At 47.5% G+C, this 15,171-nt stretch overlaps 1 protein-coding gene across 1 annotated transcript in view; it reads right to left on the bottom strand.

The window, feature by feature from the left end:
- Nucleotides 1–13,626: 13,626 nt before the first annotated feature.
- LOC115281663 (CMRF35-like molecule 8) overlaps nucleotides 13,627–15,171 on the bottom strand; it is a 10,139-nt gene continuing 8,594 nt past the window's right edge. The window contains exon 5 of the mRNA XM_029927080.1: nucleotides 13,627–14,424. Coding sequence (XP_029782940.1) covers nucleotides 14,234–14,424 — 191 coding nt within the window. The 3' untranslated portion in view covers nucleotides 13,627–14,233. The remainder of the gene's footprint in view (nucleotides 14,425–15,171) is intronic.

Raw genomic sequence — 15,171 nt, 5'->3', positions numbered from 1 at the left:
CCAAAGGTCCACCTTTGTGAATACTTCCCTGGATCCAGCCTCCCCAAGATGCAACCAGACTCGGGTGACAAGCAGATCCTGGGGGGCAAAGCTCGATGGCCCAAATGGATGTGAGTCTATTGGCAGTTGCTGCCCTGATGCCATTTTTTCCCACAGGGTCTCACTGTTGATGTTCAGCAACCCCTATGTCTTTGTGAAGACTCTGTGGTTGGATTGGTACCCCCAGGACGCCATCAAAGAGCATGTGTGGGAGCAGGCATCTGTCGTCTGTCCTGAACACCTCCCCCCACCACACACACACACACACACACACACACACACACACACACTTCTAGGAGCCATCCCTTTGGTTCCCATGAAAACTGTTACGCAAAACTTGTCTCTTACATCTGCTGTCTGGAGTAGAGAGAGAGAGACAGAAATTATAAATTGGGCACTGGGGGAGGCTAGCATTTTCCAGCGGGTGTGCCTCCACCAGGAGCCTGGTGCCAAAGCCCCGGTGCCCTTCAACAGCGCTAGGCGGGCACGCTCCTCACGTGGTCAGTTCACACACGTCGAAACCCAGAGTTAGCGGAGGCCGAGAAGTGGAGAGAGCAGAAACACATTGCTCTTTTAAGAAGCAAATGCGGCTGGGGTGCCTGGGTGGTTCAGTCAGTTCAGAGCCTGACTCTTGATTTCGGCTCGGGTCACGGTCTCATGGCTTGTGGGTTTGAGCCCTTCAGTGTGGAGTTGCTTGGGATTCTCCCTCTCTCTCTCTCTCTCTCTCTCTCTCTTTCTCTTTCTCTCTGCCTCTCCTTCTACCTCTCTTTCAGAATAAAAAATAAACGTAACAATATATACATCTTGGGGCGCCTGGGTGGCTCAGTCGGTTAAGCGTCCGACTTCAGCTCAGGTCATGATCTCACAGTTCGTGAGATCGAACCTTGCGTCGGGCTCCGTGCTGACAGCCTGCTTCAAATTCTGTGTCTCGCTCTCTCTCTGTCCTTCCCTCGTTCCTGCTCTCTCTCTCAAAAATAAACATTAGAAAACAACATATGTATCTATATTTAAAAAGCCTACTAGAAAAAAAAGAAAGAAACATGTTGGTACCACAGACGCTCCCCCAGAATTAAGTGTCTCCGTCACCCAGCACATGGCACCATGTTCCAAAGATAAGATGAACACCAGTGAAACTGAGTCTGATAAAGCAAATATGGGAAGGGAAAAAAAAAACCCTCACCGATCAGACCCTAATTGTCAAACAGGAAAGAGGGGCAGAATGGTCATCTCTGAGACTTTTATTTAGGGCACAAAGAGAGAAAATGACAGCCACAGAGAGGCCATGGGCAGAAGTGTAGTACAATAAATAAGCTTACCACACCCAGAACTTCTGATGCATTCTGTTTATTAAGTCGCCAAGACAAAGCTCATGGTCAAGTTTCCAAAACTCAACCCAGCTCTGTATATTTCTGTCACAATCACCTTTTTTAATATGTGAAATTACGACGCAGCCGGAGGGGTAGGAGGAGAAGGTAGATAAAAGGAGATCCGGGCTGAGAGCTGGGTATTTAGCAACGGGAGCAACATGGTAGCCACAAGCCACGTGCGGCTACTGAGCACGTGACCATGTGGCTGTCTGCACTGAGATGCGCTGTAAGCATCAAATATACACCTGGCATTGCAGATATGTTATGTAAAGGCAGTTTGTAGTATCTCCACATCATCAAATGATAATATTTTGAGCATTTGAGGTTAGATCAAATGTACTGCTGAAATTAATTTCACTTTTTAAAGTCTTTTTAGGGGCGCCTGGGTGGCTCAGTCGGTTAAGCCTCCGGCTTCGGCTCAGGTCATGATCTCACGGTCGTGGGTTCGAGCCCCGCGTCAGGCTCTGTGCTGACAGCTCGCTCAGAGCCTGGAGCCTGCTTCCGGTTCCGTGTCTCCTTCTCTCTGCTCCTCCCCCTCTCATGCTCTGTCTCTCTCTGTATCAAAAATAAATAAAACATTAAAAAAAATTTAAAGTCTTTTTAATGTGGCTAATAGGAAATTTAAAATTGCGAATATGGCTCCTGCCATGATTATATTGGACCCTGCTGGGGGTAAGACCCACATGAGGTTGGGATTTGCTGCCTTTTATACACCAGAAGAAGCAGGAGCTGGAGACGGAGGATTCTGAGCCTTCCCAGGGGCTACGTGGGAAAGTATCCGGGGAAGCGGGGCTCCTTGATGGCAGGAGGAAGGGACACGAGGCCAGAGGGGCAGGTTTGGGTCAGAGAGTTAAGACCATCCCGCTACGAAGATGAAGATCTGAGAACAAAATCAGGATGGGTCCTGTAAGAATTTTCTAGTTTTTCCTCTCCTGGGTAACTCTCTTGAATCCCATTAGACTCAAAAAGAAACTTTTTTAGACTAAAAATGTTTAAAAAAGAGACAAAAAACTCCTCCTTGGGTTGCACATCAGTTAGTAAGACTGCGCTCATCAAGCACCCCGAGAAAGCCGGGGGTGAGCACATCAAGACGACACCCCGAATCCTGGATAACGGGTACTACAGACAGGTCCTGGTCCTTGTGCTGATGTGACTGTCTCCTCCGATGTCCCTCCTTCTGTCCTCCCAATGTCCCCTGTACAGTGAGGGCATTGATGTGATGGCTTCTTACGGACTTTTCATCTTAAATCTCTAGAACACCTGATCCCTCTTCCTGCATGTCAGGTACCAACAAATGTTTGTTACTGGTGGTGACGAGCAGAAGGAGGAAGAGGAAAGCTACGAAGCAGGAACTTTGCTGATTTCGGCTACTTCCACATTCCCTGGGTGCGGGCAGCCCCCATACCTACAGCTGTTAGTAAATAGATGCTAAATAAGGGAATGGGGAAATGACAGAGAATAGGGGGCCGGTTTGCATGAGGGCAGTCTGACTCGAAGAACAGGTAATTTGTTAAGGTTTCATCTAAATTCCAGTTAGTCAACACACAGCGTAGTATTTGTTCCCTGTGTGCAATACAGTGATTCCACACTTCACGCATCAGCCGGTGCTCGGCACAGCAAGTGCCCTCCCTAATGCCCATGGCCCGTTTCCCCCATTCACCACCCTGCCTCCCCTCTGGTCTCCACCAGTTCTTTCTCTATAATTAAGAGTCTGGTTCTTGGGGACACCTGGGTGGCCCAGTCAGTTAAGTGTCTGACTTCAGCTCAGGTCATGATCTCTCAGTTCATGAGCTCAAGCCCCACAGCAGGCAGACCCTCTCTTCCCCTCTCTGATCTGCCTCCACTCACGCTTTCTCTCAAAAATAAACACTACAATAAGAGAGAAAGATCCGGTTCTTGGTGAGAAGGACAAGGTAATTTAAATTATATTTCAGCCTCGGGGGAACTGACAGGGGAAGTTTAGAAGGACACATAGAATGTTTTCCAGGCCCAAAGGATGAGCGTCATGATTTGGCTTTACCTTAACAAGTCAAACCAACCCTGTAAACCAAAGGCTGTCAACCAGGGAGAACTTGGCCCCCTAGGGGACATCTGGAGAAGTCTGGGCCAACAGCTGGTGTGTGTTTCGGGAGGGCGCTACTAACATCTACTAGGTCAAGGCCAGAGATTCTGTTAAACATCCTACGATGCACAGGGGATTGTGCACTGCCCACAGCCGGGAATTACCTCATCGAAAATGTCAACAGTTAAACGAAATCAAGCATTGAATTACCATGGGAGCAAGCCACTCCCTTCCTAGGTATATACTCACGAGAATTGAAAATGGATGTCCACGTGGAAATCTGTACGTGAATGTGCATAGTAGCATTACTCATGATAGTCGCAGAGTGCGGAAACCCTCTAACAGTCCACCGATTGATAAATGGATGAACATGATGCGGTGTACCCACGCCGAGGACCACTACTCAGCCATAAAAAGGAACAAAGTACGGATACACGCTACGACGTGGTGGACTTTGCAAACATCATGCTGCCCGGGAGGAGTCAGGCGCCAAAGGCCACAGGAGGGAGGGCTCCATTTACCTGCCGTGTCCGGAACAGGTGGCTCTATGGGGACAGAAGGTAAGTGAGCGGCTGCCAGGCACGAGGGGAGGAAAAGCGGGCTCATGCGTACAAGGGTTTTTTTGTTTGTTTCTTGGGAATATCAAAAAGGTTCTGAAACTAGACGGCGGTAGTGGTTGCACAGCTCTGCATGTATCCTCCCAAAGGGTGAATTTTAAAGGATGTGAATTAGACCCTTAGAAGCAATTACTCAACAACAAATTGAATAGCGCCAAGTCTGAGAGACGCTAATCTGGACAAAAATGCGAAGCCCACAGTAGGTGATCTGGTGAAGGGAGAGACCAAGGGGGCCGCTGGGGGCCAGTCTGACTGTGGAAGAGAAGACCCGGTACAGGGACACCTGCTCGCACCCAGGCTCCTGAGCTCCGTTCTGCCCGCTCAGGTGGCCTGCCGGGGAGCTGACACCAGAAAACTGGGGAAGGGCCTGAAGCGTTCAGATCTCTGGAAAGGAATGTCCCCCAGGTAAACCCCTGGGTCGAGTATCACAAAGCTGAGCCTCTCCGCTTGACTGGACGGATTTGGGGTTCTAGATTTGCAAGGCTGAGGACCGGATTTGGGCATATTCACCAGAGTGATGTTTCTGGAAAAGCCTGTTAAAGACGCCAAGCCCTCACACTGCGCACACGTGTTCTCCTTTCCTCCCACCACGTGTGCCTTCCAGCATGTTAACCGGCTCTGCTGAGCCTGAACCTCACCAGGAAGAGCCCACAAGAGGGAGTCAGAAAGAATCCGCGGACAGGCGGGCAGGGGAGGGCGACAGGGGAGGGGGGGAGCGGGGAGGACGGCGGGGGGTGGGGGGGCGACATCAAGGGGCGCCCCTAACAAGGGTAAGGAGCACACACCAGGTTGACAGTCGGCACCTCTCTCAATGGCTGTCCCCCTGTCCCCCCCGCAGCTGCGGCTGGCGGCCAAGGCTGGTCTCAAGCCCACTTTGCTGATGAAGGAAGTCAGCTGGAAGAAGGTGACCCGGGCCAATTTTGAGCCTGGTCCTGCTGGAAGCCAGGCTCCGTACAGTGTGCACTAGGGCACGCCCCTTCACCTCCCCAGACCTCAGTTTTTACATCTGCAGAATGGATGACACAGGACCTCCTCCATGGCTCCCAGCCAGACTTCTCATGACTCTGAGCCAGGATAGGATAGCTGTTTTCAGAAACCAGGCGTCTCCAATGACGGACTGGGCTGCGATTTTATTCATTATCCGTGCACCCCGGACTCGGGAACAAGGTAGAGAAGGAAGGGACATCATGTACCTTCCTCACTGCTTTCTCTCCGGTGCGAAATACAGGCTGCCCTCCACCTTGCACATAATAGGTGTTCACTAAATATTTATCAAGTGAATGAATAAACGAATGAAAACAATGCAACCATATATACAAGAGTGAGGTAGGGGCGCCTGGCTGGCTCAGTTGTTAAGCATCCAGTTCTTGATTTCAGCTCTGATCTCACTGTTCGTGAGATAGAGCCCCGCGTTGGGCTCTATGCTGACAGTGTGGAGCCTGTGGATTCTCTCTCTCTCTCTCTCTCTCTCTCTTTCTCTCTCTCTGCCCCTCCTGTGCTCGCTCGATCTCGAAAACAAATAACTAAAAATTTAAAACGGGGCGCTTGGGTGGCTCAGTCGGTTAGGCCTCCAACTTCGGCTCAGGTCAGATCTCACGGTCGTGGGTTCGAGCCCCGTGTCAGGCTCTGTGCTGACAGCTAGCTCAGAGCCTGGAGCCTGCCTCCGGTTCTGTGTCTCCTTCTCTCTCTGCCCCTCCCCCTTTCATGCTCTGTCTCTCTATCAAAAATAAATAAAACATTAAAAAATTAAAAATTAAAAACAAAGAGTGAGGTAGATTTATACATGCTAATGTGAAAATGTCACATGCATATATGCAGTGAAAATAGTGATCTTTTCAGGAAGAAACACTTTTAACATAATAATTTTACTGAAGCCTATGTAACAAATAGAAAACAAAATCTACTTTCGTGGAAAGAGATTAGTGTACTGGAGCCCGGGAAGGACAAAGGGGACCTTTTATTATATACTTTCTTGAACTGTTAGAATTTTCTGAGTACTCTATGGATTTTTCTTTTTACTTCACCTTTCTTTCTCCTTTCCTTCTGTATTTTTATGTTTAGAAACATTATCTGGGTATAGAATTATAGGTCTTTTCTGAATTAATGATATTTTAATTAAAAGCAATGAGATCTCAAGGGGCGCCTGGGTGGCTCAGTCGGTTGAGCATCTGACTTCAGCTCAGGTCATGATCTCACCGTTCGTGGGTTCGGGCCCCGCGTCGGGCTCTGTGCTGACAGCTCAGAGCCTGGAGCCTGCTTCGGATTCTGCGTCTCCTTCTCTCTCTCTCTGACCCTCCCCTGTTCGTGCTCTCTCTCTCTCTCTCTCTCTCTCTAAAAAAAAAAAATAAACATTTAAAAAAAAGCAATGAGATCTCATTTCTGTCAAATTGGCAAGTTGGTTGAAATAATTTTTTGAAGTACCTTTCCCAGTGGCAATGGGACATGCTAACGCATACTCATGAAACAGTTATGTGTCTGGTTGGAACTTGGCCACCATCATTGTGACATGTCCTAATATATGACTATAAACCACCGGCTGCTGCAACTTGTGTGGGTGGCTGAGGCGGACCCCATCCCCCATCGCTCTGCGACCAACCCCTGTGCTCTACTGGCCTCTTCTGGCGGAGAGGGAGGAGTTTTACAATTAAAAGAAAGGTCACAGGGTCAGGAGCCTGGGTAGTCCAGTCAGTTAAACGGCACTGAGGCTCAGGCCATGATCTCATGGCTCCAGGGCTCAAGCCCCACGTCAGGCTCCGTGCTGAGCCTGTTTTACATCCGCTGTCTCATTCTCTCTCCGACCCTCCCCTACTCATGCGGGGGTCACGTGGGTGTTATAGAGTTGCTTAATAGTTACTATAAAGAAGTAACTGTTGCTCCAGGCCGCTCAGATCTGCATGTAAGGCAAAGGGGAGTCCAAAGGGTCAAATGGAAAGTTGCTGAGGACTAGCAAGCCACAAATCACAGGAAAGGCAACAAAGGAGTCTCAGCAGAGAGAATCCAGGAGGGGATGTCTGGACAGAGTCTCAGAGGCAACAAAACGTGCAGCATAGAAGATGGGGGTAGGGGTGAGGTGGGGGAGTGGCGAGACCCTGAATAAAGAGCTTGCTTCTGAGCAGCCTGGTGAGGGAGAAAAGCACCGGAGGGGCCCAGGGCCATCCTTGGTTATGACTCCGGTGGCCTTGAATGCCGACCACAAAATGTGGAGCTGGTAAGGGCAGATGTGAGATTTAGCACCTAGTCTGTCTGACGTCAAATCTGCCACACCGGCTACAGGTGGAGCGACTGCCCCTCCCTATGACATGCTGAAGGCAGGGTGGGGAGGACCCTGGAATTGGGGAGAGGCTATCGGGTACTAAATAAGGGAACGCGAGTTTGGGGACGAATGGAATTTTCAGCACAATGACATCCACAGGGTGGATGGTTAGGGGAACTGCAAAGCCAAGTAGGAGTCTTCCTGTCCTTACCCTGTTTCAGGCCCTCCCCTGCACAGGTGCATTGACCTGGAAAACCCAGAATTCCCTCCACACTGGCCTACCAGCTGGAGCAAATGCAGCCCCACTTGGAATCCAGGATGTGTGATTCCAGACGCGGCCACAAGGTGGAGACACACGGCTGTCCAATCCCTCCGTCTTGCTCCAAGTAGAAGCCACACTAAAGGGTTCACCCAAACAGCGGACTTGCTGGGCTATAAGGCAGAACTTGAGAGACTATTGAATGCTGAGAATGAACTGAGGGTTGGGGGGAGGGGGGAGGGAGGAAGACAGGTGGTGGTGATGGTGGAGGGCACTTGAGGGGAAGAGCACTGGGTGTTGTATGGAAAACAATTTGACAATAAAATATTATGGAAAAAAAACAAAAAAAACAAACATAGGCTTGAAATCATTTTCTAAATCCTCTTAAGTAAGACCTGGGTCATCTTTCAATAGGACTCGGGGCTAATGTAGAAATATCTTCACATCCTTGGACCAGCTACGAATATACAAATACTTTACCTAATGTTTTTAATCCTACAAATATTTATCAGGCTGGCTCTCTGTGGAGGGGACTCTGAACTGCAGAACAAGGCCAGACACAACTGGGGACAGGCCACCCAGCAGCCCTGGACACACAGCAGGACAGAGCCTGGGCTCTAGGCTTACTCCAATGCAAGTCATGTAAGCAGCGTACTCACAGAAGGTTCTGGAACAAATTATGTACAGATATTAACAGATTAAGAAGCCAAACGTGGCAAAATGTTTTTTAAAAATAGATGCATCTGGGTAAAGGATATATAGGACTTTTGGATACTGCTTTCACATGTTTTTTGAAATTGTTTCAAAATAATGTGTTTTTAAAACACTAAGATCCAGGAGCCCTGGATGCAAGATTCAGACTTTCTTTTTTTTTAATGTTTATTTATTTATTTTTCAGAGAGAGAGAGAGAGAGAGAGAGAGCGTGAGCAGGGGAGGGGCAGAGAGAAAGGGAGATGGAGAATCCCAAGCAGGCTCCATGCTGTTAGCACAGAAGCCAACGTGGGGCAGGATCCCCATGACCCTGGGGTCATGACCTGAGCCGAAATCAAGAGTCAGATGCTCAACCCGACTGAGCCACACAGCGCCCCAAGATTTAGACTTTCTGTGACTGTGACCCCCTGAGTGGTATCTGTCACTTCAGGTAACCTCTCTGAAGGTTACCAATGGTTCTTCTCCTGCAAAATAAGGACAGTCATGTATTCCCACTGCTGTAAAGTTTCCACTGTATAAATAAATCTTAGCTCACTCGTGCCCAGAAGGAAAAAGGAGAGAGAGAGAGAGAGAGAGAGAAAGAGGGAAGGAAGGAAGGAAGGAAGGAAGGAAGGAAGGAAGGAAGGAAGGAAGGAAGGAAGAAAAAAGGTAAGTAAAGAAGGAGGGAAGGAGAAAGGAAAAAGGAAGAAAAAAAAGACGTTGATTTAGTAAGATTTTTTACTTACCCTAACACATGCCAAATATTACCATTCCAACATGTAATCGCTATGTTAAATTATCAGTGAGTGATTTTACCTTTGGGTTCTCTGGGCATCCCCAAGTCGGGGCCCAGCCCCACGCCTGGCCAACATCCCCTTCCCCCCCTCCCCTCCCCAGGCCAGCGTTTCCTCGTCCAAGGCTGGAAAGCATTCTCTTGCTCCCTTCTCACTGTTGACCCAGAATCTCTGGTGTGGGCACATGAGATTTTTTCTTCTCTTCCAGCAAAGCCTTGAAGATTTCGGGACTACAAAGGCAAAGCAACCTTTATCCTCTGCTGCCTGCTGTGCCGTGTCCCCCCCAGTGCCCCCCAAGACAATGAAGCCACCAGGGCTAGCGGAATGGATCACCCCGACTAACAGAAATGCATGGTCGGCATTTCAAAACTATCTTCCCTCCACAAAGTACTTTTTCCTTAATTCCGTTTTGTGTGCGTGCGTGTGCATGTGCATGAGTGTGTGTGCACGTGTACATGTGTGTGCGGGCACGTGCATATGTGCATGTGGGTGCTGTGGGGGAGGGGAGAGCAGTGGACAGATGTTCCCCCCTGACTCCCCCACTCCAGCGGGAGGTGGCCTCTCGGAGTTCACAGGGTAGGCTGCTGACCCGTCAGCACCTTCAGCATCATTTGCTGGAGGGGAAGAAGGATTAGCAGAAGTTAGTAAATTAGTTTTGGACATAGTTTGACTCTGAGGACTGGGGAGTGAGACCAGCAGAGGACAGACTATAAACTCCCAGGGGGTGGAGGCAGTATTTTCTATCAGCCGCACTCATTATTTTTTAAATTTCTTTAATTTTTATTATTTTTGAGAGAAAGAGAGACAGAGCATGAGTGGGGTCAGAGAGAGGGAGACACAGAATCTGAAGCAGGTTCCAGGCTCTGAGCTGTCGCACAGAGCCTGACGTGGGGCTCGAACTCACAAACTGCGAGATCATGACCTGAGCAGATGTAGGATGCTTAACTGACTGAGCCACCCAGGCACCCCTAAATCTCAGTAGATTAAAACAAATAGATACCATACGAAGTATTTTCCCTAACCACAACAGGGTAAATAAATCTAGAAATCAATAACGGAAGTAAAACTAGAAAATTCACAGATTTGTGGAAACTAAAGAAAACAGTCTTACACAACCAGCAGGTCAAAGAAGGAATTACAAAATATTCAAACACAACATATCATATGTGGAATGCAGCAAAAGTAATGCTAAGGGGGAGATTTATCTCTGGAAGGGCTTATGTTAAAAAATGGGCAAGATCTCTGGACCGCCTGGGTGGCTCAGTCGGTTGGGCGTCAGACTCTTGATTTCAGCTCAGGTAGGGATCTCACAGTCGTAGGTCCAAGCCCTGCATTGGGCTCTGCCTGAAAGCGTGGAGTCTGCTTGGGACTCTGCCTCCCTCTTTCTCTGCGACCCCCCTCTTTCTCTCTCAAAATAAGTTAATAAACTTAAAAGAATTTTTTTTAATGAGAAAGGTCTCAAATAAAAAAACCTAACTTTACAACTTACACAATTAAAGGGGAAAAAAAGAATAAAATAAACCAAAATCTATAAAGACAGAAATCATGAAGATTAGAGCATAGATAAAATAGAGAATACAAAAAAAAAATAGAGAAAATCAATGAAGCCCAACTTGTTTCTTTGAAAGATCAACAAAATCGACAAAACTTAACCTAGATGGATTTAAAAAACAAAAACAAAACTCAGAAAAGTGAAATGACCAAAATCAGAAATGAAAGTAGAAGCATTCCTACTGACTTCCTAGGAACAAAAAGATTTTCAAGAGATTGCTATGAGGAACTGAACACCAACAAAGTGGATAACCTCGGTGAAACGGGCAAATTCCTAGATCCCAGCAAGACTGAATCAAGGATAAAGGCAAAGGAGGAGCATCTGGATGCTCATTGGGTCAAGCGTCTGACTCTTGACTTCAGCTTAAGTCATGATCTCATGGTTCGTGGGATCAAGCCCCACATCGGGCTCTGTGCTGACAGTGTGGAGCTTGCCTAAGATTCTCTCTCTCCCTCTCTCTCTCTCTGGCTCTCCCCAGCGTGCACTCACTGTTTCTTTCTCTCTCTCTCTCAAAATAAAGAAATATTTAAAGAAAAAAAAATGAACAAAGAGAAAGGCTGGACGGAGTAGTAATAAGGAGACTGAATCAGTAATCAAAATTTTTCTGACAAAAGGGCACCTGGGTGGCTCAGATGGTTAAGCACCTGACTCTTCAGCCCAGGTCTTGAACTCAAGATTTGTAAGTTTGAGCCCCACATCAGGCTCTGTGCTGACAGTGTGGAGCCTGCTGGGGATTCTCTCTCCTGTCGCTGTCCCCCGCCGCCCCGCCACAAAATAAATAAATAAATAAATAAATAAATAAACTTAAAGAGAAAGAGAGAGAGAAAATAAAATACTTTAAAAATATATCCTAAAGAGAAAAAGCCTAGAACCAGATGGCTTCCCAGATTAATTCTATTAAACATTTAAAGAAAAACAAATAGCAATCCTTCCGACACTTTTCTAAAAACCAGAAAAAGAAGCAACATTTCCAGACTCATTGTATGAGGCCAGAATCGTCCTGATATCAAAGCCAGACAAGACGCTGCAAGAAAACTAAAGCCCAATATCCCTTAGGAACATTGATGCAAAAATCCTCCACAAAACATGAATAAACCGCATTCAGCAAAATATTAAAAGGATTATACACCACGACCAAGTGGGACTTATTTTTGGAATGTAAAGATGGTTCAACATAAAAAATTGATCAATCCAACACACTATATTACTAGAATGAAGAAGAAAGGAAAAAAACACGATCACTTCAATTGATGCAGAAAAATCATTTGGCAAAATCCAACACTTTCTCATGTTCAAAATACTCAACAAACTAGGAATAGAAGGGAACTACTGCAACATAATAAAAGCCATGTATGAAAAGTCCACCTTGAACATCAAACTCAACTATGAAAGACTGGCAGCTTTTCCTCTAAGGTCACAAACAAGGCAAAGCTGCCTACTTGTGCTTCTTCTATTCAATATAGTACTGGAAATTCTAGCAGAGCAATTAGGCAGGAATAATAAATAAAAGGCATCTAAATTGAGGTGTAAGCCTTGTACAATGACAACTACAAATCATTGCTGAAAGAAATTAAAGAAGACACAAATGAATAGACATCCCACGTTCATGGATTGGAAGGCTTGATATCATTAAGCTATAATTTTTATCAAAATTCCAATGACTCTTTTTGTAGAAATAGAAAAAAACCAATCCCACAATTTATACAGAATCTTGTAGGATCTCATGGGAACAGACAAAACAATCTTGAAAAAAAAGATCTGGAAGACCCATATTTCTAGTTCCAAAACTTACTACAAAGGCACAATAATTAAAGGACAGTAATGCTGACATGAAGTCAGGCATCGAGACCAATGGAGTAAAATAGAGTCAGGAAATAAACCCTCACATGTGTGGTCAAATGCTTTTCAACAAGAGAGTGAAGGTCATTCAATGGGGAAAGGACTGTCTTTTCAACAAACAGGGCTGGAAAAAAACTGGATATACACATGGAAAAGAATTAAGTTGATCCTTTAGCTAGCAACATATACAAAAACAAACTCAAAATGGATCAAAGGTCTAAACATAAGACCTAAATCTGTAAAAAATTCATAGAAGGTAACACAGGTCAAAAACCTCCACAACATTGAATTCGGTGATAATGTTTTGGATATGACTTGAAAGACACAAGCAACGACAACAATAAAAATAGACAAATAGGACATTGTGAAAACTTTAAAGTTTTGTGCATCAAAGACACTACCAACAGAGTAAAAAGGCAACCTACAGAAAGAGAAAATATTTGCAAAGTATATATCTGATAAGGGATTAATATCCAGAATATATAGACAACTAACATTCAATAAAAAAAAAAAACACCCTAATTCAAAAATGGGTAAAGGAGTTGAATAGACAGACATTTCTCCAAAGCAGATATAAAAAAAGCCCACCAAACACGTGAAAAGATGCTGGCCATCATGAATCAGTGGGGAAATGCGAATCAAAATTACAATGAGATACCACCTCATACCCATTAGAGTGGCTGCTATCAAATCAAACAATCAGGGGCGGCTCAGGGGCTCAGTTGGTTAAGGGTTTGACTTCGGCTCAGGTCGTGATCTCACAGTTGATTAGTTCAAACTCCACGTCAGGCTCTGTGCTGACAGCTCCGAGCCTGGAGCCTGCTTGGGATTCCATGTCTCGTCTCTCTGCCCCTCCCCCACTTGCTCTCAGGTGCACGCGCTCTCTCTCTCTCCAAAATAAATAAAACATTAACAAACTAAAACAAACAAACAAAAAACCAAAAAACAAGTGTGAAGGGTTTTAAAGAGATAGCTATACACTATGTCCATAACAACATACGCACAGTAGCTAAAACACAGAAACAAACCAAGGGTCCATCAGGGCATAAAAGGGTAAGCAGAGTGGGGTGTATACTCACAACGGAATACTATTCAGCCTTCAAAAGGAAGGAACTTTCCTTAATAGAGGGCTGCAAACACATAGCAGGCATTGTTTAAATAACTTTTTCCTTCTCTTAAGAGACTTTACATTTTATTGATAGGTCTTAATATTAAAAATAACGTTATCCAAGAGTCCAGAGAAACATGCCCTGGTCCTGGAGCTTTGGGCCAGTTTGTGTTCCCTCTGGGCCTCAGGGTCCTTGTCTGTGAGACCAGGGGGACTTGACCCTCAGGGCCTTTGCCTTCTCCCCGCCTCTCTGCCAGTGCCCCTCAGCCGCGGCAGTCCTACACATCCACGGGGCTGTGATTTAGAAGGTATTCACGGGTACCAGCCTACATGGGCCACCTCTTTTCCTGGAGCCACACAGGACTGAGCCTCTGCGCTCCACACACAACCAGAATGAAACAAAGAGGAAGGATGTGCCAGGAGCTGGGTGAGGGACGGACGGAGGGAGCGGGGTGCAGGTCCCCACCGGAGCCCCATTCCCGCTCCTCCCCAGTGAAGCCAGTCAAGCTGATGGCACAAAAGGGACAGCCTGCGAGAGCCCAGCTGCCTTGCTGGTGACCGTCGAGGGGGGCAGGCTGAGGGGGACACGGGTGAGGGGTCGGGGGCCTGGGGCCCACGGAGACCGCCAGCTGGTGGGGCCGGAGACACAGGCTTAGGTCTGCTTAATCACGCTGTACTCTGGCTCCCGTTCCAGGGTCTTCTGGGAGTGAATCCTGTTGGCCTTAGAGTCCGGACTCTGGGAGTCGAATGCCACCGTGGAGTAGTGAAGCTCTTCCGGAGAACCCTTCTGCAGAGAGAGAGTCCGGAGGCTCAGGAAGAGACAGAGGAAGCGCCGGTCCCCAGCTCAGGATGGAGACAGGGGACACCCGAGTGGGCCCTGAGGGCAGCGGGTCCAGGCTTCCCCACTGCCCTGCCCCCCTCCTTGCTTCACCCCCACCTGTTCAGACACAGCACACAGTCCCAGGCATCAGACCTGGGGATGGGGCAGAGGGGTGTGGTGCCTGGATGACTTCGAGACCATCGATCACCAAGTGAGAAAAACAAGGATGTTTCTAGTCCCAGGTCATGTGTCTGATGCTTATCTCCCCCTCGTCTTCCCCAACACCGAGTCCCCCAACCTCTCCCCGAACTCTTCCACCAACAGGTGGTCTTGATCCAAGGGGGTGGGGGCTGGGGAAAGCCTCTTCCATGCTGCACTTCACAGGTGCTGTGTCTAAGGGTTGACTTACGGGTGGGGGCGGGGGCATTGACTAAAAACCTGAAACGCAGAGTTGCCACCAAAGAGATGATGGTGCCAAAACCGTGGGAAATCACAGGCTCTAATATCCGTGTGTGGTATACAGTAGGTGCGTAATAAATGCTCCACTTTACTGACTGTTGACCATCACTGGCCACCCCCACAGCCCCTTCATCCCTGCCGCAGCCCCCAGCTGCAATGGCCCGAAGCTCTGGCAGGAGTCCTGTGTTCCTGTGTTCTGTGTGCCCCGCGCTGGAGAGGCACAAGGTCACCAAGCCAGCCCCTCACTCCCCTCTCTGTCTGCGGCCGCGTCCCAGGGTTGTGCATCTCACCGAGCCCAGGACTCCGCCCCC

The sequence above is a fragment of the Suricata suricatta genome, chromosome 17, assembly GCF_006229205.1.
Source record: "Suricata suricatta isolate VVHF042 chromosome 17, meerkat_22Aug2017_6uvM2_HiC, whole genome shotgun sequence".
Taxonomy (NCBI): domain Eukaryota; kingdom Metazoa; phylum Chordata; class Mammalia; order Carnivora; family Herpestidae; genus Suricata; species Suricata suricatta.
This window is presented reverse-complemented; position numbering and strand designations above follow the sequence as displayed.